Below are 27,532 nucleotides of genomic sequence, written 5' to 3'. Positions count from 1 at the left end.
GTGACCAGGTTTATATGTTAATTCGTGCATACAATCGATCATCAAACTGAGTGTTTGTTCGGATAAAATTATGTATGCGTTTTTAGTTGACAAAATTATGGCATGAAACAAAAAATCTTCCTCAGTCAAATTTTGAATTCCAGCAAATGTACCGATTTTTTGACTGGAATTGTTGACAGATGCAAGAATGCAGCCGGGAACACAAAAACGCATCTTCCCAGCAATGAAAGAGCTGGTGGTTACGTCGATCATGCAAACATGAGCAGATCAGTATCTTTACACCACTAGCTGCCCAAATAAGCCTAAACAAATCACGTTCCCTAAGGAAACCCTTCCTGTACCCAACCCACTTATGAGTGAATCAATCGCAAGTTTATTTTTTAAGAACATAAGATAAAAAAAAAAATCCGCATGCCCGAGCTCTCCCTAACACATGCCCAAGAACGGGACGGCAGGAACAAGTTTAGTCACCCAATCGAGGTCCCCTTGTGGTGCGGTGTGTCTTCACTGGCGGTTTCTGACCGCCTCAATCCGTCTGTGCATACCCGTCCTTACGTCCGTTTCTTCCGTGGTCTGGTCTGAGCCGGGAAGCGTTCGCGTATAAAAGCGGCCTGTCGGGATGAATAAGAATTAGTCTTACGTTGCCCGTTACCATCGTCATCGTCCGCCGTCGCGAGAACCAGAAGTCGAAGAAAAGTGCGTGTCGTTAAGAGTGCCAATTGATCAGTTGTGGTGTCTGTTCCTTCCTTTGTTGAAATACAGCTCATTTCTACAAGTGGATCATTGCAGAACTGGAATATTCGATTCAAACGATTAGCAGCGGGGAAGCGGAAAGGAAATGACCAGCGTCTGGATTACCTACTTTGGATTACAGTGAAATAAAAATGTTAGTATCGTGTGACACGCTTAGAAGCTCGATTTGTCCCAAAACGTGATGCATTGTTTTAAGGAAAAGTGTTTGACCTGATAGAAGGTGGTACCTTATAGGTGGAAGTTTGTGGTAGCCGGTGCAATGCCATTTTAATGTGTGCCTTTTAACGACAAGTTGTGTATGCTTTTGGAATATTGGCTGCAATTTCTGGTTCGCTTTGGAAGATCCAAGCTGATAAGTGACTGTGCCGCGTGATAATTGTTATTCAGAAAACATAATAATTATTCAAATTGATTGAACCTGGTGTAACTGAATTTGTGAGTATGAGCAGAACATACAAGTCCCTTCCTAGTGCACTATTGTTTGGCCGGCTGATCGCTAGTTTGAGGGACGAAGAACATCAACGCTCAGCGCATATCAATGTTGTCTGTAACAGGTCGACGAGCGCTGCGTGAGAGATTCAGTGTGAAGATTAGTCGCCGCTGCACTTGAACTACGAAATATTGAGGAAGTACTCGTCGTCAACGTCGTACTCGTATCTACAGTTCAAACACACACCTCAATCAATCAGCATTAGGTTTAACGATCAGTGTGCTCTGCTCTGTGTTTGCCGATACGCAAAATGTACAAGAATTTTTATGTTTCTCGCAATTTGGGGCGCATTCGAAGAAAGTGTGTCAGATAGTGTATGCGGTGGATTGGCGTATAATGTGCTGCTTGGTTTGGTGAAAGAATCTCTGAATTTTTAATAAACCTGAGGCAGCGCAGAATTTGTACCGTTATTAGCCATTGGTGACATAGTTTGTGTTGTGCTTTTTTTTTTGCATTGCCATTTAAGTGACAACAACGGCCAGCAGAAAGCAACCCGAAGAGGAAATAATCCCCAATCCTCAGAAGAACACATCTCACCTTTCAATCGAGAAAGCAGTTGGGAGGCATGATTATAAATTCAAATTTGTGGTTTTATCGTTCTGTTGAACTTTTGCGGGGACATGTTTGGCAAATCCTCTTTTCTTGCTGGACCGAATGGCATCTCGTGCGGTGAGGATTAATGGAACGATTCGCCGCAAAGAATAACTGGTTTCAGGTTCGCAAATCGTTGTCACACAGTGTATTGACACTAAGAGTGGAAGGAATAAATAAACTGAAGCACATTGACAGTGATTAATTTGTGTGATTGGGATAAATATAGATAGGTTATTAGGGAAGAATGATATTCAAAAAGATTGAAATGATTTACCCTATGCGATGATGAATCAATTATTGAAAATTTCCCCAATTAAAAAAAGAAATTACAAATTTGAAAAGAAACAATTTATTCTTGCAGAGTCAAATAAGTTCAAAAATGTCACGTGTACTTTCTAGCAACTACAAAATTTTAAATTTCAGGTATGGTGCCTATTGATGCAGACTACCCCGAAATGAAAATTTCAATAAAAATATTTGCTCTGCAATGACGAAGAATTGTTAAATCAAAGTTTGCCAATGGTGGGAAAAAATTGTATCGAAAAATAGTTGCAAACTTTCAAAACGGTATGTCTTAGAGCATAGTTGTTCCTTCTTAAACTTTTTACATGTTGTCAAAATCGAACGGAGGCCAGTAAAGAAAAGTAAAAATGTGCCATTGCTAGTAAAAGCTGTGTTCACAAAATATTAATGTTTTCAAAGTCAATATCCTTAAATATCCAGACCTGATAGTTAGAGTAAGACAATACATAGCACCATGCTTCCGAATTCTCACTCACTCTCACGATAATGGATGTATCCCTCACAGCAATTTTCAGCGATTAGCTGCCTTGCGATTTTATCCGTCCACAAAACAAAACGAAAATAGATATTGCACATATCCGCAGCAGTGAAAAGTTTGTTTTCTCTTTCTCCGATCCATGGAGAACTTGTCCTGTATGCATCGCCACAAGCAGCAGTTGCTTTTATGCACCAAATTAACCACAACTTTCGTCAAGTTGGTGTGGTAGTATGGTTAGCGTGCACGCATCGCGATTGTTTTTAGCAATGTTCTAGGTTCGAATCCCGTCGCCGGCACTAGTTTTTGTTTATCCACATAGTGATAATTCTCGGGAGCAGTTGGGAGTTCTTTTTGATCTTTCGACGTTGACGCTTGCTCCTGGGCAGTGCGTCAAGAAAGCATGAGCAATCGTTAGTTGTTTTCCCTCTCGGGTCACGCGCCTATTTTCTTGGAGTGCTTTTATATAGCCGAGCAAACGAGTGAAGCTGAAAGTGTATTGTTGTTGCTCAAGGATGACGGATCAATTGGTGAGCTCGTTTCATGCTACTATTTCTAATCTATAAAATATGTATGACTGCACCTTTAATCAACGGTGAGACGTAAATATGATTGTTCAACAAACTTTGAAAGGTTCGTCACTGTGAGTGTCGACATAAACTCTGATTCATAAATTATTTATGTCTAATTTTTATTTTTCAAAACTCCTTTTTCTTTTTACCTTTATTTTTGTAATTAAAAAAAATTTTGAATGGTTCGACACTACAAGTGTAGACTTGCGAAAGGTTCACTTTATTCAACAAACTTTGAAAGGTTCGTCACCTCAAGTGTCGGCATAATTTTTCTCTACATAGATATTGTTCATATCAAATTAAAATATTATATTTACATATAAGCATGTTTATATCTCACAAATAATTATTTATCATGGTCTAATCGCTTATCAAAGTGAATCCTGTGACCCAACGATCCTCCCCATTAACAAACATCCCTCCCAGTAACCTTTGTGGAGATGCAGAGGCAAACACGGTCTCCAAATAGCAAAGGTTACACACTAACATTCCTTCCCCCAATCCCACCTGACTGCAAGGACGTGGCCGGCGCCGTTATTGACCATGTATAAATAGAAGCACTGAATTATGCACACCGAAGAAGATTATGGCCAATCCCAGCCGAACTTCTAGTTGATTCTTTGTGCATTTTCACTAACTTCGGCCAATCACGGAATAGCAACCATTGATATGTGTAGTCAGTCTAAGCTAAGCTAAGCTAAGCTAATAGTGATAATTCTCGGGAGCAGTTGGTGAGCGAAAATATGATGGAGTGAAAAATATATTATCCCCGGAGTGGAGTGATTTTCGGTTATCCACCATCGTAGCTCCAGGGAAAATTAGTGTGAGCGATAAAAGATGTTCACGTGAGGAAGCGAAAAAAGCATTCTCCTTACGTGCGAAAAATCGTAGATTTAGCATCATTGATACGAAAATTCAGAACCCTGCATAGCACTACAAACAACAAAAATATTTAACCCCTGAGGAAGACACAATTCCCGTATCGAAACTTCCGGCATATAATAAAACCGTTTTAAAAATATAGACTGTGTAGCTGAAAAGCATATTTGATTTAACCATACAGTCGAGTCTGTACCGTGAAAGCAGAACGGGTTTTTTAATTAAAACTTCTATTATCGTTTATTTAGCATTATGTCCGCTTCTCAGTTAGTGTTCTTGTGAGCACTTTTATAGTTACTAAGAGTTTTTTTTCACCAATTTATTGATTTTTTTCCATTTGTATATCGTATGGCAAGCCCAAAGATATTCTATGACATGGAAAGTCGAGAAAATTTTCTATACGAAAAGATCATCGACAGGTGGGATTCAAACCCACGACCCTCAGGCTTGGTTTTGCTGAATAGCTGCGTGTTTACCACAACGGCTATCTGGGCCACTTATCACCGTAATACAGGTATACCTCGATTTAGTGGACCCTCGATTTTATGTACTTCGATTTTATGTACATTTTACCTCGATTTTATGGACATTAAAATTTCATATTTAATTTTTTGATGTTTATCCAATTCTAAACATGCGTTATGTAAACTTAAAACCTGTGAAGGGTATACGGTATGCTTATACAGGGGCTGGGTCCTGTTTCATTGCAAAATGCCAAATAAATGCGTTTAAAAGATGGAAGGTGTTTGAAAATAAGAAGACTCCAGTAGGACTTCCTCAGCCCGTTTTTAGGCTTTCGAGACATTTGATTTGGGGTTTGTCCCATCTCAACCAGCGAAGGTATAGCCGTGACCTGGGAGGGAGGCACATATACTACACACGAAATATTGAACAACTTATTTCTAAACTGCAAGATAACTCCAGCTTGCCAACGACAATCAAGGCAGGCTTGGTGAAAATCGCTAGTTTTCATTTGTTGTGCAGCTCCGACGTTTCTGGACAAACATTGTAAAAGGGCCACAGTTTTCTGTGCATTCAATTTTCATTTTCATTTGAAAAAGTGAAATGATGCGTATTTCAATGCTTTTTATTTGAACAGAATTAAAAACGCCCTAGTGACAATACTTTTGAATGTATATGAATTGATTCTCATTCGATTTTTGTCACTTTTGATAAAATGAAAAAAATATGTTTTGATCAATTACGCGCTTTTATCATGTTTGTCCATTGTTTAAGATCACGGCTCACAGTGACAGTTCGCAGAATTTGGGCTCACTATGACGTGCAGAAATTTTGTATCGGTTTCTCCCTCCAAGGTCGTGACATGTAAATAAACGATAACTTTTAACATGTTGCCATTCACAAATTTAATGCTACAACTAAGTCTGTAGTGATGAGTGCGAATTGTAATTATTAAGGTTACTATTGTATTCTTAGGATTGTTCCAAAAATACCAAAATTTCGAATTTCTCTTTTGTGGGTTTCATGCTGCTCAGAGATGCATCCAAGAGTTTTTTTAGAATTTACTAGAAAAAGGAGAAGTTTTACAATCTAGTAAGGATTTATCAACAGATTATTCAAGTGATTATGCATCTTTCTTCAGGATTTGTTAGACTAATCTGCTGAAATTATTCCAGTGGTTCGTTTTGATGCACAACAATTAGTTTTTCTACGAATTTTTCCAGACGAATAGCATTTTTTTCAATGACACGTGTACGAATTACTCAAAATGGATGTTTATGTTCAGTTTTAAAGTTTTCCACAGTTCCAAGAGCTTTTTCAAAAATAACTTGAAAACTCCTCATTGATTTCGTTCTAATTTTTTAAAGATAATTTCAAAGTGATTTATTCAGAAGTTTTTTTTTTATTTCAAAAATTTATATATTTTTATTTTTATGTATTACTCGTAATATTTTAAGAAAGTTCGTCATACTGGAACACCATGAAATTAAAAAACAAAAACATAATTTTGAATAAATAAAAAAAAAAGAATTTTGTACTATACCGCAACTGTGAGGCTTTCTTCAGTGTCGTGTACAAGACTGAAATTTTGCTACAAGAAAAAGTTTTGCACATATTCTTATAAAAAAAACATTAACCAGGAATAAAATAATTATGAATTGACTAGAGTGTCCATCCCGGGACATCCCGGGACAAAAAATCCCGGGATTTGACAAATTTCGGGATTTCCCATTTCCCGGGATTTTATTTCTGAGATCCCGGGAATCCCGGGATTCCCGAAATGTACGTAGAATTAGATGAAAACCACTAAATTTCAATGAAAAACAATGACATTTTTCCTCACCATCAACCTCATTTGATAAAGTAGAAAAGCATAATGAAAAATAGTACAAACGAGTATTTATTTTCATGAAGAGATCAATTTACCCAGTATATATTTTTATTTGTCTAGTTGCAATGTTTTAATGCTTTTCTTTTCACCATTAGCCGTTTTCATGAGACTATGCTGAGATAAAAAAAAAACGAAAGTACACCTAAACTGCCGTAAATCGCTAGTCAGTACCATCTGTAAAAAGTAGGCATTGAGAGAATTGACTGAGAAATTTTCTATCTCGTTTTCCATAAAAATATTCAAAAAAATCCAGGAGATGGGAACATGTTTCGGCCTCAATGAAAGATTCATAAATTGCTATTCGCTTCGTTACCTTTCCAAGAAAAATATAAAGATGACCAAATAGTGATTCAATTTTGTGTTAAAGTTAGCAAAAATCTGCAGTGGGATGCGTTTACTTTTCATTATGGGTCAATTCGACTTGGTGTTTTTCCTTCATTTTACTAAACGAGAAATCACGTAAGAGCAGCTGAAAGATCATTAGAAGATATAATAAAAACTTATATCAACTCAATTTTGACCAAAATGCAGATGGTACTGAATTGCGATCCACGGCAGTAAATTTCAGTCAATAATTTTCAATAATTAACAGTTAACATGATCTACAATACCTTCAATGATCTTTGATCGTTTCTTTTGTTCTGAAGTTGTCATGACTTTTCAAAAGTTTGAAGCAAATTGCTTTAAAATTATGACTTAAGTTTTTATCATACTTCCATTCATAAGTGTTATAGAGAATTTGAAAAAATCCATGGCAAACCCGGAATTAGTCATGGTTATTTGATGTGATTACTTCATTAGAATAAGAAAGTCTTATCTGAAATGTAATTTGCTATAATAAACATATTATTTTGAAAAGTTACATTATCTGATTATTTTATCAAAATAAAAATTTGATTGTTAAATTTGTACTTCCATTTCAACCGAAATGCTAGTTTTATTGAAAATTTTATAAATCCCGGGATCCCGGGATTTCCCGGGATAAACATAGATTTTTGTCCCGAAACCCGGGACGACCAAAATGGCCGGGAAATGGACACTCTAGAATTGACCATTGTGAAATGTTTGCTTTAGTTAGAAAAATATTCTCAGTGTATTTTTAAAATATCTCCAGATAATTGTTGTTACGCCGATCGTCTCGTTTCCCTTCGAAATCCTTTCTCTTTATTTCGTTACAGGTCATTTTGCAGAATGAATGTCTAGGAAAAGATTATTACCCATTCTTACCTAAAACATTTTTATCTCTTACATCGTTCAAACAGCGATTTTTTTTCTTAATCTATTGCCGTTACAAAAATAACATAGCTCGTCTAGCTTTTGAGATTTCAATCAACTTACACGCAAGTTTACCAACTTGTATGGCGATTTATTTGCTAAGTTTACTACATAATTCAAAGTGTATGCGTTCAAAATAATTTTAAATATAGTTCATATTTCCGATGCTCAAACGATATGTTAAGAAATATTACAACAACTTACCATATAAAAGAAACGAAGAATTTGGTATGGATACTGCAAGCATTTTGATGAGAACGATTTAATTGACATTTTTACGTGCGATTTTTGCCAAATGATACTTAAAGTGAAAGATTAAGTCTTATTCTTTATGTAACATGAATTAAAAAGTATGATAAATTATACACGCAACGAAATAAATTGTACGATCAACAAAAATTGGGTCAAACACGACCAAACAGTTTTCATCTCAGAGCTAGCAAACTTTTTTGATGCATTCAAGCCGAAATGTTTGTTGGTTCTACAATCATGTCACCAGTGTCGTAAAAATTCAGCCGAATGATTCCCGACCAGTGCGAAAACGAACAAAAACAAACTCCGCTAGCACAAAGCCTATCTGACTATGAGAGCGATTGCGAAGAGAAAGGGAGTGAGTGCAGCACACGCACACATTCAGTTTCACTCACTGTCGGTGTCATTGAAATATTCAATTTCACCTAGAGGTACTGAATTAAGAATTGAATATAAAAAATTAGACTGAATTTTAAACCATTGGAGTAAGCAAACAGAAATGTGATGCCTTTATTTGAACATGTATTGTCAAAAAACATTCACACAAAGAAGAAATCAACGATAGCGGATCCTCCTGAGGATCAGCATTGTTGATTGTATATTAAAATATGCAGACACTGGTTGTCACTCAGTTTGATATGTTTGTCAATCCAATAATAACTTTTGTCATGTTGACTATGTTGACCATTCCAAATTTACTAAAAAACACATGATTTGATCCCTGAGACATACAGAATGTTTTTTTTTTGTTATGCTGTGTAAGGAATTGTAATAAAATTTCAAATGCGTTCGGCTCCGTTATGAGTGATGGTGCTTGAGCCTTTGAATAAACAGTTAAGTAAACCATATTGAAAGCATTTTTTGTCGGGTTTTTAACAGTATTATTATGAAAAAAAAACATACATAATTTATATTAGAATGCATTACGTCAATGACGGACTGATTTCATCAAAAATTTGTTAATCAAGGCAACCTTGAAACACTGAGCCGAACACTATCGAAAATTTGTTTTTAGGCGATAATGATACATTCTAATGAAGTTTCAACTGAAAGGAAAACAAAAAGTGAGATAAAAATTTTGCTTCGATTTTATGTACAATTCGATTTTATGGACAATTTTTAAATCAAAATGTCCACTAAATCGAGGTATACCTGTAATGACCACGAATAGAAATTTACCTATTTTGAACAAGGAACCTAAGCCTTAAAAAGGCTCATAAAAATGTTAAGATTAACAAAACGAGTGGCTGACCTATGCAGGCTCTATGTTATGGCTCAGGGTATGTTATGCCACGAAGAAGAAGTGACTGGCCTATTAGATTAATTTACAACAACGTGATATTCTAGAAACTAAATAATAAATATGGTAAGGTGGGGCGAAAGTTCGACCTAAGTGGAATAATCAATATTTATAGAGAACTGTAAAAGTTTAAAAGAAATAAATACCACATAGTGAAGCTTCAACATATTGGCTTCAATTTTGCCAAACAAATTTATGTCAAAATATTTGCTGTTATAGTTTCAAAATAAATTTTCTTAAACAATCTTTTGCTCCACCGATGGGGCAAAAATTCGATGACTAAATCACAAAAAATCGATACTTTTATTACTGGCATTCTTTGAATCAGAGTGAAGAACTAGCCTGATGAGTTAAAATTCACACAAATAAAGTCAAAAAAAATCTTTGAATCAGCCATAAACTGACATTTGCAGAAAAATACACTCTATATATTCCTCACAAAAATTTCGCAAAACTAAGGAAAACCTTGTAATTTTTGTAACTTTTTCGCATGAATAGACAATTTTTGCCAAATGTAAAGATAATATGTGGATTTTGGGCATTTTGCATTTTTTCCATGCACTTATGCAAAAATTGATACACTTTACTTGATATGCCTAGAGACAATCAATTTTACGCAAAAAACGATCAGTATGCACACTCTCTGCACCTTTTTGCATAAATTTTGTACTATGAAGGACTTTCATCTTTTTTTTCATTCCCAGTTAATAAAGTGGAAGTGAAGAACCTTCTTTGTTCATTTTTTTTTCTGAGTAGCTCGTCCTTTAACGGTTTGAAAAATTCCATATTGTAAAATTTTCGAAATTATGATACATTATGATGACTTTATTTATTTTGATTTTAGCTTTTCTTCCGATTTATGTATTTTATATAAAACCGTCAAACACACAAAACATAAGTTCATGAATTCTATAGTAACATTTATTGCGAAAATTCCTCCGTAAGCTACTCCCTTTTAATTCCTGTATATATTTTTCTGAGAATTTAATCAATGATATGTTCAATTTATCGATATCAATATCGATATCAAGATTCCTTGTATAATCTCCTCCTGAATTACTTTAAGAATAACAATCTAAATTCCTTTAGGGATTGTTTCAGGAGTACTGTCTATGCTTGTATCAGGAATCAATTCAAATCTTTTTCAAGAATTTCTTCTAAATTTCAGTTTTGTTCATTTCTTGGGATATCATGAAGATGTTTCTTTAGTCATTGCTAATAGTATTTTTGTTTTTCGTTCCAGGATTCTTCCATTGATCTCTTTGGAGGAATTTTATGAAAGATGTTTAATGGAATTCATCTAAGGTTGTTCCCAACAGTTATGCCAGGGATGACTTTGAGAAAAAAAACAATATATACCGAAAACTACTCCAAGAAACAATAAATACTCTTGATTCACCAATTTTTGTTATAGAAGTTAAGAAAACAAACTTCTTTGTGGATTTCTTTAGAAACTTCAACCTTCTTTTCTAAGGATCAGCTTTAAGTATCTTTTGAACATAATGATTCATCCGAAGTTTTATCCAGAAATTTCTATACACATTTAATCAAGATTTTTTGGAAAATCCATCCAAAAGTTTCGGAATTTCTTGTTTAAATACTCCAGGAATTCTTTCAGGAAGTCCTCCAACGATTTATCCAGAATTTTTTCTAAGAATATCCCTTGAAGGAATTTATGAAATTCGAGAAGTATTCTTGATAATTTTCTTGGTAGTGTTCTTTGAGATATTCATAGATAAATTAAAATTATAAAAATGAAGCCCGAAGGAATCATTAGAATTCATTCAAATATTGGAAAAGGATTTTATCTAATGAACAAATTTAGTTGTATTTATAACATGAAGGAAATTGAAACATTAAACTTTAGGTACTTTTGGGTAAACTTTGGAAACTCTTGGAAATTTATAAATTACGGAAGTCTTTATATGACATTTGAGGAACTTTAAAAAAATACTTAAATTATCTCCAAGGAAAATTTCTAAGGATTTTTCATTTTATAAACACTTTTTTTATACTATATCTTTTTTATTTATTGATAAATTCGTAATCGATTTTCTGTGCATCGTTCAACTATTATTCTGCAATGCTAAGAAAATATAAGATCTTAGAAAATGCTTTTGGTTAAAGAGCTAAATAGTTTTTTCAAAAACTCCTACGAAAAGCTGTTCGTCAAAGTTTAACATTACTTTTCGCAAAACAAAAATCTTTATTTTTATGAACAAACTGGATGTTTGTATCCTTTACTATTCTACAAATGGAATAGATTTGAAAAAATCAATTATACTCAACCATTCTCTGACATTAGGTAACTTTAGCGATAAATGAGTAATATGGCCAAATTTGCTGATACACCATCCTTTCACTCCCAGCAAAAGAGAAAAGTAAAAAACGTGTTCAAAACTAGTTTGGATTACCGTAATTCGGGGTGTAGTTGATCAGCGGGGATAAGTTGATTATTCCCGTACCCACATGTATAGACTGTTATAAGAGCTATGCCACGATTTCAATTATCAGAATTTCTGAGTTGTGGCATTACCTGATAGCTACTCTTGATTTTCATAAATACGGTTTGGCATTCAACGTAATTATTTCATGGAAAAACAGAGTTTTTAGGAAATGTTTCATGAACTGTTGAAGGGTTCTTCTCCAAACAATCGACTTTTTCCACGGCTATACAAAGCTACAGTTATAATAAACTGTTTCATACATTCCAGATATGTTTTGTGTACCCAGTTTCGAATTTGTATTGAGGATACAAATTCTTATTTTAGAGAAAACATTATCTTTTTGCAAGAGGGCTGCTAACTTCAAAGAAAATTGCCTACCTTTAGGCGTTTAATGTAGTGTAATCTGTAATTCACAACTTTCAATTAAAAAATTACTCGATTTATCAATAAGTTGTAAGATTTTTAGGTCTTGATTCAGATTCAGAGACCCCAAATTTAATGAATAGCATACTTCTTTATTTTAGGAAACCTATCGCAGTAATTGATCACCTTCACCCCGGAATCAAAAACATCACTTTTTGATCTCCAAAAATTGTTTTTGTTATTACGATAACAATTCGACAAAATTTCGTTTATATAATTCGTTGAACATTCAACCAGTACACGTTTTAAAATATTTGGATGGTAATACATGCATCCCACTAGGAATTATAACACAGAATCGCTCAAAAGTGATCAACTTCCCCCCAGTTTACGGTACTAAAGAAACTATATTTGTATAAACGAGAGCTAAATCGTAAATTTAAACCACAGTCTTAAGTATGAATTTTACCCTTTATGGTAGTTTTATTAAAAAGTCTCATACTTATAAAATCAGAAACGCATATTTATCGATCTACAGCAAATTGTAAACGGTCTTCTCCGTATATTTCAATTGCTAATCTCAGAATAACATATTATAAAAATAATATGAGAAAATGAAATCGATTTTATTACAGCAGTGTTGCCAATTTTGATGATTGTCAATGTACCGTAAAACGGGGTAACTTTGATAATGCGAGACTCTCAACATACTAAACGAAATAACAAAGTTCCTGTTAATCTGTTAAGCAAAACGAATGCAAAAGTAAAGAGTATAAGCATGACACTTCATGTTAAAGCTATTTCCGTTGGGATCAAGTACATTTGAGGATTTATATGCATATATGGAAAATTTATAAGATTTTAGCAATTTTGAAATGCTCTCAAACAATCTGTTCTACGATCACTATTTGAGAAAACCGACTTTCGATTATATGAAAAATTATATATCCATTAAGAATAAATCTTTTGGAAATCTATCAACTGGAATCGATAGTTAGGATACCAGTACTAGTTTTAAAAATAAGAATTAAAATTCTTTGAAACAGCATGCATAAATATTCAAATTTTCTTCGAAAAAACTATCAAAGTTACCCCGTTTTACGGTACTTTGAAAGGTCTTCTAAGAATAAAGCAATTGTGTTTTTATTGTGTTTCAAATGTGACGTGGGGAATAAACAAGTAATTCTATTACCGTAAAACGGGGTAACTTTGATAGTTTTTTCGAAGAAAATTTGAATATTTATGCATGCTGTTTCAAAGAATTTTAATTCTTATTTTTAAAACTAGTACTGGTATCCTAACTATCGATTCCAGTTGATAGATTTCCAAAAGATTTATTCTTAATGGATATATAATTTTTTTTTTTTTTTTTTTTTTTTTTTTAAACTTTATTTGAGTGTATTTTAACGCACGAGGGCTAGTTCTACACTTATGGATATATAATTTTTCATATAATCGAAAGTCGGTTTTCTGTTTTGGGGTAACTTTGATAATGGAGCATCACTCGAACAAAATTGAATGAATTACAGAACATTTGTAGGGCGTTGCATATCTTTAGGCGTTTAACGATATATGGAAATTTCTGACTTAGATTACAAAAATGGTCCCAGTTTGTAAAAATAGTATTCGCTAAGAGTTTTGAGACCGAATTCGAGTTCTACTATAACTACACTATCAAGTATAAGTGACGAATTCATTATGACTTCATCAAATAGTGATCGTAGAACAGATTGTTTGAGAGCATTTCAAAATTGCTAAAATCTTATAAATTTTCCATATATGCATATAAATCCTCAAATGTACTTGATCCCAACGGAAATAGCTTTAACATGAAGTGTCATGCTTATACTCTTTACTTTTGCATTCGTTTTGCTTAACAGATTAACAGGAACTTTGTTATTTCGTTTAGTATGTTGAGAGTCTCGCATTATCAAAGTTACCCGCATTATCAAAGTTACCCCGTTTTACGGTACCACTTCCATCAGGACGTACTTTAAACCAAACAATTCTACTCATATCAGTACCCTTCAAATTTAAAATATTTTTCTCTAAAAAATATAGGGAAAAATGATTTTATTATATCTGAAAAACAGTTGCTCCAAAAATAACTTGATTTTTCCATCAGACTTCTGATTGATGATGCTTTCGAAGAACAAGCCTTTTTTGAAAATAAAAAATATAAATTGTCGAATTTTCCACCCAATTTCTAACAATCATTGATTTTGATAACCTCCAAAAATCAATCGTTCTAATCGTTGTTCCATATTCGTGTGAAATTTAATTATTTTGGAGAATTTTCATTATCACAACATTGTACAACACTAGTCGAACCGATTGAAATTTCATTGATAAATTAAAAAGATACCGCATGCACAAGGTGTCCACTTTGTAAAATGAACAGTCCTTATATTAAACTCTTGAAAAGTCCCTAATTGAATTCTAGAGGAATTCTTGTCAGATCTATTAAAACCTTTTTATGGGGTAATTTCAAGAACATTCCAAGATACATAGGGAAAATTCCTAAGCTTTTCTTCTCAAACCTGAAGAATTAAGAAAAGTACTTTAAGAAGCCCAAATAGCATTTCTGTACGAATTTCTTTGATAATATCTTAGAACTAATCAACGCAAATTAATACAAAAAATCCTTGGAGTATTTTTACTATGTTTGGAACTGCTGGTGTGGTATAAAATCTGTATTATTATCAGAAGAGAAATGGAATTTATAAAAGCATTTCAAGAAGACCTCTTAATGGAGTTCTCACTGGTATATCAGAACCAAGTTTTGATTAGTTACGGGCGGTATGGGTTGCATTTCGTCAAGAATTTTCAGGTGAAAAAAAGATCAAGAAAACTGAATTTTCAAGGGCTTTAGGCAGTTATTGAAGGCATCAACCCAAATAAGTTATCAAAATCAATTCATTGAAGGATTATTAAAGATATATGAGAACAAATATTTCAAGATTTTCAAGGAATATAAGAAAAGTTTTGGTGTGAATCTTGAAAATAACATGACTTCTAAAGCGTAATTATGGTTGTAATTTATGATTTCTATAATGTTAACAATGCCAAACAACTAAATGCAGGAAAACAAGTACGAAGGTGATCCTCATCGACTCATGTACCGATATTTTCCAACAAATGTCATTTTAGTGTTAACAAATATCTCTAAAATAAAAAATCAGGGGATCTCATTTCGGGGTGAAATTGATCACTTGTCAATGCCATTATTGTTAGTTTTAAAAACAACTCTACCTGATAAATATGAGCTCTCTGAATCCAAATATGCTTGTCAAATTCTTAACAATGCAATATTTATATAAATAACGAACAGTTAAATTTCAAGAATTACGCGGAAAACGCCTAAATGTATGCAATTTCCTACGGAATTGAGTGATATCTAACAGAAATTCAATTATTTAAACCATATGAGCTAATTGGTACGTGTTTTGGTAATGAAATCTGGTTTAGGGGTATATCTGAAGCATCCTCAAACACTTTTAGGTTTATACCATGTTCAGATCCTTGCTTAGAAATAGAAGTTCATAGGTGTTTGTCAATACTGCACCGTGCATGATTTTAAAATTTTACATCATTTTCATAGTAATACACATTCTTCAACGCAAAAAACTTCACAACACACAATTCGACAATAGTCACGACGAATGACGTTCATTTACTGCAGCTCACATTGATATTTGTGCTCCATTACGAATAAATAAAATCGTGTGATACGATGATCAATTTCGCCCCTCTGATCAATTACACCCGATTTTACGTTTGTAGGTGGATGAATCCCTGCAAACTTTCCCTGCAAAACGGTGTGTTTTCTTTGTCTCTCGATAAATACTGTGGTGGTAGCAAGGACAGTGTCGAGACTTGTGGATGCAGAGATCGTGAGTTCAATTCAGTGGCAGGTACTTTAATTGTGTAACGTTGGGAACATTAATTACAGATACTTATGATATAAATTCGGGAAGCTGTGAATTCTGGAATTCATATCATAAGTATCTGAATTTAATGTTCCCAACGATAGGCGAATTTTGAGATCTTCTGAAAATAACGCATTTTTCTCTATTGGGCTTTAAATATGGCGTTGGTCTGAATAAGCAACTCTATGAAGACGTAGGTTGTTTTTCATATGAATACTACATAAGTACTTCCATCATATGACGTACATTAAACCTAAAAATTCTACCTGTTTCAGTTTCCTTTAAATTTAAAATATTTTTCTCTAAAATGAAAATTGTTTTTATGATATCTGGAAAATTGTTGCTCCAAAAATAAATAAATTTGTTTAGAAGGCTTCTTATGTACAAGCATAAGAAGCGTACAACAGCTGTGATCATTTTTCAACAAAGACATCTATCGACACCAAACCAAAATGTATTCCTTAACAATCTTCTTAAGAAGAATACTCAACAGTTTTTGTTTACAGTATGGTGTTTTATGATGCGGTAAAATCAACAATTGTACATAGAAGTCGCATAATAATGAATGCACTATATAAGGTTCGAGCGGACTACAAATTGAAATGGACACCTATATCTTAAAATCTAAATAATTTCGAAACATGGGGTCTTCAGTAAAGTTGTTCTGGAAGTGGAGCTCTATCTGGTGGTACCTCATTTAATTCGGAATTCGATCGCTAGGTGGCACTAGTATGCATGATACTTTTCCTTTTGTTTTGCACAATCTCAGAAGCTGGTGCTTGTGGGCATGAAACTTTTTTTGTGGATATTTCAAGATCCTGACCATTTAGAAAGATGATGTCTTCGGCAAAGTTGTTTAGTAACTCGTGCTGCTAAGATATTTGCACAACAAATGTTTCATGCTCATTGGCGTCACCTGGAAATAAAATTTAGAATCAACTGGCTTGATCCATGATTCCCCTTGGCTTATTGAACAACTTTGCCCAAGACGCCATCTTTCTAAGTGGTCAGATTCTTGAGATATCCGCAAAACAATTACATGCGCACTAGTGCCGCCTTGTGCCAAAATCTCGAATTTTTTGGCTCTAATAATGATAGCTCTTGAGCTACTGAACAACTTTGCCGACCAATGCATACCCAGTACTTTATTTGATTCCGATCTAATATCAATATCACACATATCATTTATTAATTGGTAGCACTCAAACATATCGTTTTGAGAGTGATTTTCACCACAATTCTACCTTCTTCCCATAAAAAAATACTAAACTATCCACGTTCTCAAGGTCTACGTAAGCGCCATTGTCAATTTCAGCATTCTAACTACATTATTTAGCGTGTGTTTGCAGATACTATGATTTGATATCTATAGTACGTTTGTTCTAACCCTAATCTAGATATCCGTGTGTAAAAAAGTTTAAAATTTTCGTTGTTTGTCGTTCAAATGACAACAATGTTCCGAAAACGTCAGTATCGCTAACGTCATCCTTGCAAACATGGGCAGTACAATTAAGAGTTACCTATCAACTTGTGCAAAAGGTATTTGAAAGGCAGAGTAATCTCAACTTTTATGTCTATTTCTGAAAGATTTCGTAATTTTGGATGTATTTTTTAAATATTTTGAGAAAACTAAATTGAAGTTTCTTTCATGTTTTGATACCTAAGTTTCTAGAAAAAAGTGAATTAACAGATATATGAGCATGTAGTCTGATCTGAAACTTTCAAGCTACATCGAGGCTAAAGACCGTGAAAATAAAATCCAATTATTGTATTATAAAACCAAAAATGAAGGGCTGCTGCCTCTCAGTCATATCTGAGAAAATGCATCAAATGCATCTGATAAGCATGAATAAACTGTTATTTGTGAAAATCCCAATTCCTTCGCAAAACTTAACTGTAAGCTACTGGGTGTGCCAATAATAATGTTGATTTAATTTATTTTAGTGTTAGTTTTACTTGAAAACATGCAACAACATTTTAATTTAAATGCCAAACACTGTGATCATTCTGTCTCGTATCCCGGACACCTTGCTTCAAATGCCTAACAGCACGAAGAAATTGTATTCAAATGAACAATTTTACAAATTAATTGATCTGTTCGAAATTTGAGACAAAACGGTAGGCGTAATGTTGGTAATCTTGAGTCACCAACGAATAATGAATGAGAACGAGAACAGGTTTACGTTCAATTTAATATTTTCCCAAATCGATAAGCAACCCTGCAAATTTTAATTAAAGCAGCCAACAAGATTTGTAACCACACTTCAAACTCGTTTTAATTTATTTGATTTAGTCAGCTTATGGCAGATCGAGAAGAACTGGAACATGCATTGTATGTGGTTTCATTCGTTTTAGGCGTGGTGGTGTCGTGAAAACTTTAATCAGGCTGAAGGACTATCAACTAATCGATATTTGATTTGCTTTTCGGACAGGCTTACAAGTTACTATCTATCATTATTTTAGTTCTTCAATTGTATATGAGATATTTTTAATTACATTTTGCGAAGATGTAAGGACCACGATGATTATTCGAGTACTAGGTAACTCATATCACGTGTAATTTGATGTTAAGGTCTGCCTTCTTCTAGTTCTGAGCATTCTTTTTTTCTGATTCTACATCTCTACTAGGACAGAACCTACTTTTTAAGCTTAGTTTAGTCTTATGATCGCTTTCATAGTGATTAACTAAGAGATTTTATTTGCTAATTTACCATTTTTACATTTGAATCGTATAATTGATTCTTGCTCGTCGTCCTCAGGATAGTCTTACTGAATAGCTGCGAGTTCAGTTCAACGGTTTATCAGGCAACTGTCTGTATCGCATTATGAATGCAATACATTTCTAAACTGATGCACATCGAATCGTTAACATAAACCACCCAGTGACCCACTAGAACACGACAAAACGGTGCTCTCTATACGTAGCCAACGAAACAGCAGTTAAGAACGAATGATTATTCAAATCCATTCAACGAACGGCGCAAGTTGGAGGTGTGTCTGGGCTTCATTCTTTTCTACGATTACGGCATAGCGGTACCGGTTGTAAGCGCGTCGAACTTGATGCTGAGCATAGAGCTTTTTTGTCTGCTTCTTCTCGTGTTTCTATACAAAACTTCCATCAACGAATGAATCACACACTTGTTGTTGGGTCTCCCGTGTCCGTGAATTAAACTGGTTTCGAGATACTCTCAACTTGAGCACGTGCTTGAAGATTTTGCGCCTACGGGTTTGAGGTTGAATGGATGCCTATATGTTTTGCTTTTGTACTGGACCTGACTTCAAGTTCAAGAACAGATTATTCTGACTGTTTTTTGCTTACAAAATAATCAGTGCAATTATTTTTATTTTTCTCGGGCCATTTACTTATTCATGAATCTCCAAATCCCTGTCTGAACCAAGCCATATGAATGCATAATATCATCATTTTTTATTTCAGTTTAAATGACCAGTGGACAGAATGACTAAACGAAGGTTTTTCAGTCCGGTAGGTTCTTTTGTTCTATGTTCAAATTAAGAACCATTCTCACGTACAGTCAATCAATCTATTCGCAGCCACTTGTTGTCCTTGCTGTCTGCTGGGCATCGTCTAGCTCGAGCGCGTACAGGAATGTTCAGCCGGAAGCCACAACCTTTCTTCGCGACAGCGTTGAATCAATCCCTCCGCATGTGTATGAAAAAACCGCAGCCTACACGGTGGATGATGTCTTTGGAACAAAATCTCTCCCACTACGAAATGCTGTAGAGAGTGCACCAGTCAATCTGTGAGTCATTCAGATACCGCGGTTATACTATCAATGTACTTACATTATTCCTTGTTCCAGGGTCGATGAACGTCTGCCTCTGCGAGATGCAGTTGAGTTCCGTATCGTAGACATGGATAATGCAATCGAAGATGTAGTCAGTGAAGTAAAATCAGTCATCACCTCGGAACAGCAACGAGTTGAATCAGCAGAAACCATCGACTATCGGGCTCCGCAAAGTCCCATATTCCAGAATAAATATGCTGCCTATTCATTTCCCATGCAATATGATACGAAAAATCCACAACCGTTCAGATACGGATCTCCATATCAGCAACTGGTAGATATCAACACATTGAAACAACTTCCCACGCTTGAATACAATCAGTACAATCAATACGAAAAATTACAAAAAGTTGAAAGCCTGAAGCAAAGCTCAGGTGACTACAAAGTTATCTGCCATATCACCAACTGGGCTTTCTATCGAAAGAACGATGCACAGTTTGTTCCTGAGCATATCGATAACAAGCTATGCACGCATATTATCTACTCATTTGCCACCCTGGATCCATTGAGCTTGATGATGAAGGAGTTTGACTCGTGGGCAGATATCGAAAACAGTAATCTATACGTGCTACTCACTGATCAATATCATTATTACAATATCCATTCTAATTTCAGATCTATATGCAAGAACCATAAGTTCCAGTGGGTCCGTTCCAGTCCTGCTGGGAATCGGTGGATGGACTGATTCGGTTGGGAATAAGTATTCTTCGATGGTTGGTTCGCCCACAAACCGTAGAAACTTCATAAGCAATGCCATAGTTTTCCTCAAGACGCATGGATTCTCTGGTTTGCATTTTGATTGGAACTATCCGGTGTGCTGGCAGAGCGATTGCTCCAAAGGATCTTCCAGTGATAGACCAAATTTATCTAAACTCATGATGGAAATGCAGCGGGAGTTTTCCAGAGAAAACCTTTTAGTCACTATGAGTATTTCGGGATACAAAGAAGTAATCACAGAGGCCTACGAACTAGCTCAACTATCCAACGTGGTTGATTTCATGACTGTAATGACATACGATTATCACGGCTCATGGGAAACGCAAACGGGACACGTGAGTCCTTTGTATGGCAATGCAGGCGATAAGTACCCACAGTATAATGTCGACTATACTATGCAATTGCTTACGAAAATGGGTGCTCGTAGGGAAAAACTAATAATGGGAGTTCCTATGTACGGTCAAACTTTTATGTTGACCCGTAGTAGAGACAAGAGTGAAATACCTGGTATTGGAACGCAAGCATCCGGCCCAGGTAATGCAGGAGAAGATACCAGACAGCCAGGAATGTTGGCATATTATGAAGTTTGTCACCGAGTTCGCAAGCAAAAGTGGTCGGTTGGACGTGATTCTTCTATGTCTGGACCATATGCAACCTGGAAGGATCAATGGGTAGGATATGATGACCCAGTTTCGGCGACGGCAAAGGCTAGATATGTCATGAAATCTGGTTACGGTGGAATAGCTGCATGGACAATCGATCTAGACGACTTCCAGAACAAGTGTTGTGAAGAAAGATATCCTGTACTGAGCGCCATTAATCGAGCACTCGGTCGGTTGAAGACCCCTCAGCCAACAGTAATTGACTGCTCTCGTCCAGTGCAACCAGTAACTCCACCTCCTGCTGAAATGACGGTTAGCGTTGATACCGGAGGTGGTGGAATCGCGACTACTTCTGCAACCACATGGCCATCCTGGCAGGAACCTACAACCTCGAGGATGACCACAACTACAACTACTCGTAGAACTACCACAACCACGACTACAACTACAGAAATGCCAACGACCACAACAACTAGACGCACTACAAGAAGTACGACAACCCGTAGACCAACTACAACCACCACAACATATGCTCCTCCACCAACTACTGTCGGTACGACCATTCCTGCTCCTGGACTTGTTCAACCAGAACTAACGGAAGGAGAACCATGCGAACCGAACCAATACAAAGCCCATCCATACAGTTGTAATTCTTATTATCGTTGCGTCTATGGTGAGTTCAAACAACAGTTTTGTGCAGGTGGTCTCCATTGGAATGAAGTAGCAAATCTGTGCGATTGGCCTGCTTCTGCAAAATGTGCCAAGGACACAGCTGGTCCACCTCCAGTTGCTGCCTTGCCTACAACCACTACTATGGCACCAGCAACTACGACAAGAAGAAGAACTACAACCACGGCTTATACCACCCAATCTCCCTGGTGGTGGACTACGGCTTCACATGTAGAAACCACTCCTCCTAAAGCCACGCGACCATCCAAAAAGCCGGTGACCACAACCAAGAAACCTGTGCAACGACCAGTCGACAAGTGTATCAATGGAGAATACTATCCTCATAAGAGCTGCGATAGCTTCTATATCTGCGTTAATGAGAAGAAGATCGCTCAACAGTGCGGTCCCGGCCTATTCTGGAATGAGGAAGAGAAGAGTTGTGATTGGGAGGATAACGTAAATTGTGTTAGCCGGGCGCAGTATTACAAACTGTTAACCAAGAACTCAAAGCTAGCAGCTTTGAAAGTTTTATCAGAAGATGACCCTTGCGACGGCCACACCCATGTCCCGTATCCAGGAGATTGTTCTCAGTACTTGATTTGTAACTGGGGTCGTCTTGAAGCGGCCAGCTGTGCTGATGGACTCCACTGGAATCAAATTCGAATGATCTGTGATTGGCCGGCAAATGCCAAATGCACGCAGTTGGCGAGTACCGAAAACAGTTCTGAGGAGGGAAGTGAATCGGTGGTAGAAGAAGGTCAGGACATTGATGGCCCGTATAATAAACCTTCTACCACGACTACAACAACTACTACAACGACAACGACGACTCCAGTGCCTATCCTCGAACCATTATCCGGATATTACAAGATGGTTTGCTATTTCACAAACTGGGCCTGGTATCGAAAAGGATACGGAAAATATACACCTGATCATATTAGAACCGATCTATGCACCCATATTGTTTATGGATTTGCTGTCCTGGACTACTCATCGTTGACAATTAAAACCCATGATTCATGGGCTGATATAGATAACAATTTCTATACACGTGTAGTCGAGGCCAAAAATAAGGGAGTGAAGGTGACGTTGGCAATCGGTGGATGGAATGATTCGGCTGGTGATAAGTATAGCCGATTGGTTCGAAGCGCTGCAGCTCGCGCCAAGTTTATTGAACACGTAATAGGTTTCCTTGAAAAGTATGGCTTCGATGGTTTGGATCTGGATTGGGAATACCCCGTTTGCTGGCAGGTAGATTGTAAGAAGGGTTTCGCCGATGAGAAGGAAGGTTTCGCAAGTTTGGTACGGGAACTGTCAGCGGCATTCAAGCCACGTGGTTGGTTACTGTCAGCAGCGGTGTCGCCTAGTAAGACGGTGATCGACGCTGGGTATGATATCCCCACTTTGTCTAGGTACTTCGATTGGATCGCTGTAATGACGTATGATTTCCATGGTCAATGGGATAAGAAAACTGGCCATGTTGCTCCACTGTACTACCATCCGGAGGATGAGATCGACTTCTTCAATGCGGTACGTATCTAAGGCGTTGATTTGTATTATACTGAACTAACTTTTATCAATTGAAGAACTACTCAATAAACTATTGGATTGAACTCGGAGCTCCATCGAGAAAGCTAGTTATGGGCATGCCTTTATATGGCCAATCGTTTACGCTCGCTGATCAGAAAAATAATGGACTAAATGCGAAGGCCCCTGGAGCTGGACAAGCTGGAGAGTTCACTCGAGCTGCCGGATTCCTTGCCTATTACGAGGTTGGTAAATTGTTTCATAATTGTTTTATTGACAAGGTATAAAAACTAATTGTACATACTTTCAACAGATTTGTGATCGTATACAGAACAAGGGTTGGACAGTAGTTCAGGATGATTTGAAGCGTATGGGCCCATATGCATACAAAGGAAATCAATGGGTGTCATTCGATGACAAGGAGGCTCTACTACGTAAAGTTCAGTTTATCCGAGCCATGAACCTAGGAGGTGGTATGATTTGGGCTCTTGATTTAGATGATTTTAAGAATCGCTGTGGTCACGGACATCACCCTCTGCTAACCGCCATCCGAGAAGGACTGAAGGATGCTCCCAATGGAGTGGAGACTATTCGTAAGTATTGTATCTCTAAATAAAGAGTCAAAGCTTCACGTACATTTATCTTAGCTTCAACAGTTGCCGAGCCAAGCAAAGAAGATGAAAATCATGAAACGATCGGCACTAATAGCGTTGAAACCCATCCAGGGAATTTAGAAGTGTCGGCTGAAGTCATCAATAAGGAAACATCAAACCAAGACGAAAACGCCATTGAATCCGACGTTGACTACAAAGTCGTATGCTATTTCACCAACTGGGCTTGGTATCGTCAGGGCAATGGAAAATATCTACCGGAAGACATCGATGCTGATTTATGCACTCACATAGTTTATGGATTCGCGGTATTAGATCGGGATCGATTGGTAATCAAACCGCATGATTCGTGGGCAGATATAGATAATCGGTTTTATGAGCGAGTTGTTGAATACAAAAAGAAGGGGAAGAAAGTAACGGTTGCTATCGGTGGATGGAATGACTCTGCTGGGGACAAATACAGTAGACTGGTTCGAAGTGCTGCTGCTCGGCAAAAATTCATAGCGGATGTAGTAGCCTTTATCGAAAAGTACGGTTTCGATGGACTGGATCTGGACTGGGAATACCCGGTATGCTGGCAGGTTGACTGTAAAAAGGGTTTTTCGGATGAGAAAGAAGGATTTGCTAGCCTCGTCGTAGAGCTTTCTCAAGCATTCAAACCTAAAGGGCTACTCTTGTCATCCGCGGTGTCTCCGAGTAAGAAAGTTGTTGATGAAGGTTACGATGTAGTAACGCTTTCCGATTACATGGACTGGATCGCTGTAATGGCTTATGATTATCATGGTCAGTGGGATAAAAAGACTGGACACGTGGCGCCAATGTACGAACATCCAGATGATTTCGATAAGACCTTCAATGCAAATTTCACTATTCACTACTGGATAGAGAAGGGCGCTGATCCACGAAAACTTGTTATGGGAATGCCAATGTATGGCCAATCATTTTCGTTGGCTGATAATAAAGAGCATGGTTTAAATGCAAAGACATATGGTGGAGGTGAAGCAGGAGAGTCAACTCGAGCCAGAGGGTTCCTTTCATACTACGAGGTAAGTTGATTTTAACATTCAATACTGCATAACTTAAAAAAAATCTATCTGTTCTAGATTTGTGCCAATATTCGAAACAAGAAGTGGACCGTGGCTCGAGATAGGAAAGGACGAATGGGTCCTTATGCATACAAAGGAGATCAATGGGTATCCTTTGATGACCAATACATGATTAGGCATAAAAGCGAATACGTAAAAGCAATGGGACTCGGTGGTGCAATGATCTGGGCTCTCGATCTTGATGATTTCCGTAATTTATGCGACTGTGAAGAATATCCACTACTGAGGACTATCAATCGTGTACTGCGAAACTATCCAGGACCCGGACCAAGATGTGTACTAGAAAAGGAACCCCAACGTGAAGAACCACGACCAACTCGGCCTCCTACAAGTACTACTCCCGAAACAACTAGAAGACCATCTACCACTACATCGACAAGACGCACTACAATGACAACTACTACCACCACCACTAGACGTCCGACAACTACGACAAGACGAAGAACATCCGCTAGACCTACTTATACCACCACAAACGTTCCAAGTTATCAAGAAATTGCTAATGAAGTAGACGAACCAACCTGTACTGATGGACGACTTTTTGTTCCCCATCCAACTGATTGCAACAAATATTACATCTGTCAATACGGCAAGCTGTATGAACAAAAGTAAGTTCTTCTATTCCTCATGACAAACCTATACTGAACATTGAATGAACTGTATTATTTTCAGATGCCCCGGTGGCCTCTACTGGAGTGTTGATCACTGCGATTGGCCTCAAAGCACCAACTGTCGCAATAAGCAGACGGATACTGTAACAACAACCAAAAAACCGTCGTATCCTTCAACCCAACGGACAACAACCACTACTCGTCCACCGAAGCGAACTACCGTAAGAACTACCACAGCGTGGAAGCCGGAGTCAACCACATCATGGTGGTCACCCGAATCGTCCAGCATGGTTTGGTGGTCTCCGGATACAACAAGCAAACGACCAACCAGACCTCCTTTGGAACATACAGACGTCCAAACAACGGGTAATAACGACTTCAAGGTCGTATGCTACTTCACCAATTGGGCGTGGTATAGACAAGGTGATGGAAAGTATACTCCGGATGACATCGATTCGAATCTCTGTACGCACATAGTTTATGGCTTCGCAGTTCTCGATCGTGAATCATTGACAATTAAGACACATGATTCGTGGGCCGATATTGATAACCAGTTCTATGAACGAGTAGTAGAGCATAAACGTAAGGGCACGAAGGTAACCTTAGCTCTGGGTGGATGGAATGATTCACTTGGAGATAAGTATAGTAAACTTGTAAGAAGCTCTTCTGCGAGGCGCGCATTTGTTAAGCATGCCGTCGAGTTCATAGAAAAATACAACTTTGACGGTTTAGATCTGGATTGGGAATATCCTGTGTGTTGGCAGGTGGATTGCAAGAAAGGTTTCCCCGATGAAAAAGAAGGTTTTGCAGAGCTTGTTAAGGAGTTAGCTATAGAATTCCGTCCCAGAAAATGGTTGTTATCGGCAGCCGTGTCGCCTAGTAAAATGGTTATCGATGCTGGATACGACGTTCCAGTTTTAGCGGAATATTTCGACTGGATTGCGGTCATGACTTACGATTTCCATGGGCATTGGGATAAACAAACAGGACACGTTGCTCCGCTGTACTATTATCCTGGTGATACATACGATTACTTCAATGCTAACTTCTCCATCAATTATTGGATCGAAAAGGGAGCTCCATCAAGAAAGCTAGTTATGGGTATGCCTTTGTACGGACAATCATTCTCACTGGCTGACAGTGGTAAAAATGGATTGAATGATAAGTCATACGGACCGGGTGAAGCCGGTCAGTTTACTCGTGCTGGTGGATTCCTGGCATTCTATGAAATTTGCGAGAAAGTCAATCAGAACGGTTGGGCCGTGTATCGAGATTCAGAGGGCCGTATTGGACCATATGCGCTGCGAGGAAACCAATGGGTATCGTATGATGATGTGGATGAGATTCGTAGGAAATCACAGTTTGTTAAAAAGATGAATCTTGGGGGTGGCATGATTTGGGCCTTGGATTTAGATGATTTCAGAGGTCGTTGCGGTTGCGGTAGGCATCCATTGCTTAAAACAATGAACCAAGAACTAGGAAGGATTACCACAAAACGACCAGAGAACTGCACCTAGAATTTTGAGTTTAGTGTGGAGCAGTTACAAAATTGTATTTGATTACTGCTATAAGGAAAGAACTGAAATAAAAATTTATGATAATAAAATATTATAATATTTATTTTCTTCGAATGCCTACACTGAAATGAATTTTATTGTAGAAACTACTGAATCCATGGTAAAGTTAAGAACTGCACCAACGATTTTCAACCGACTACATTAATCTGTTAACTCTACCAAAACAATAGTCAACATCACTACTCAAGAAAATATATTCTGTTTATTTAACTACAGTTGTAGTATTAATGACTAGAAACATTCTAGATTTGACAAGTTTGGCATTATACTTTTGATCACACTGTGCTGTACGGTGGGTGTCACGGATCGAAGTACAATGCT

The 27,532-nt window shown here is 36.9% G+C and overlaps 1 protein-coding gene across 2 annotated transcripts; it reads left to right on the top strand.

Moving 5' to 3' along the window:
- Positions 1-632: 632 nt before the first annotated feature.
- LOC5576032 (probable chitinase 10) lies at positions 633-27,240 on the top strand. Of its 2 annotated transcripts, XM_021846924.1 has the most exons (11): positions 641-696; positions 790-886; positions 19,422-19,469; positions 19,538-19,746; positions 19,807-20,345; positions 20,407-23,309; positions 23,366-23,551; positions 23,620-23,899; positions 23,954-24,963; positions 25,021-25,631; positions 25,696-27,214. In XM_021846924.1, the coding sequence occupies exons 3-11, from the start codon at positions 19,443-19,445 to the stop codon at positions 27,149-27,151; spliced, it is 7,221 nt and encodes a 2,406-aa protein (XP_021702616.1). In that variant the 5' UTR covers positions 641-696; positions 790-886; positions 19,422-19,442; the 3' UTR covers positions 27,152-27,214. The 2 variants fall into 2 exon arrangements, with proteins under 2 accessions (XP_021702615.1, XP_021702616.1); XM_021846923.1 differs by having other exon boundaries at positions 633-886; positions 25,696-27,240.
- Positions 27,241-27,532: the final 292 nt, after the last annotated feature.

This window comes from Aedes aegypti, chromosome 2 (assembly GCF_002204515.2).
Source record: "Aedes aegypti strain LVP_AGWG chromosome 2, AaegL5.0 Primary Assembly, whole genome shotgun sequence".
NCBI classification, from domain to species: Eukaryota; Metazoa; Arthropoda; class Insecta; order Diptera; family Culicidae; genus Aedes; species Aedes aegypti.
The sequence above is the reverse complement of the archived record's forward strand: the minus strand, read 5'-3'. Positions and strand labels throughout refer to the sequence as shown.

Excerpts from the sequence above, each read along its gene's own strand:
- LOC5576032 (XM_021846923.1), top strand. The coding sequence starts at position 19,443 with ATGACTAAACGAAGGTTTTTCAGTCCG. Across the intron at positions 23,310-23,365 it reads AGATCGACTTCTTCAATGCG|AACTACTCAATAAACTATTG; the intron begins GTACGTATCTAA and ends TATCAATTGAAG. Across the intron at positions 23,900-23,953 it reads CAATGGAGTGGAGACTATTC|CTTCAACAGTTGCCGAGCCA; the intron begins GTAAGTATTGTA and ends CATTTATCTTAG.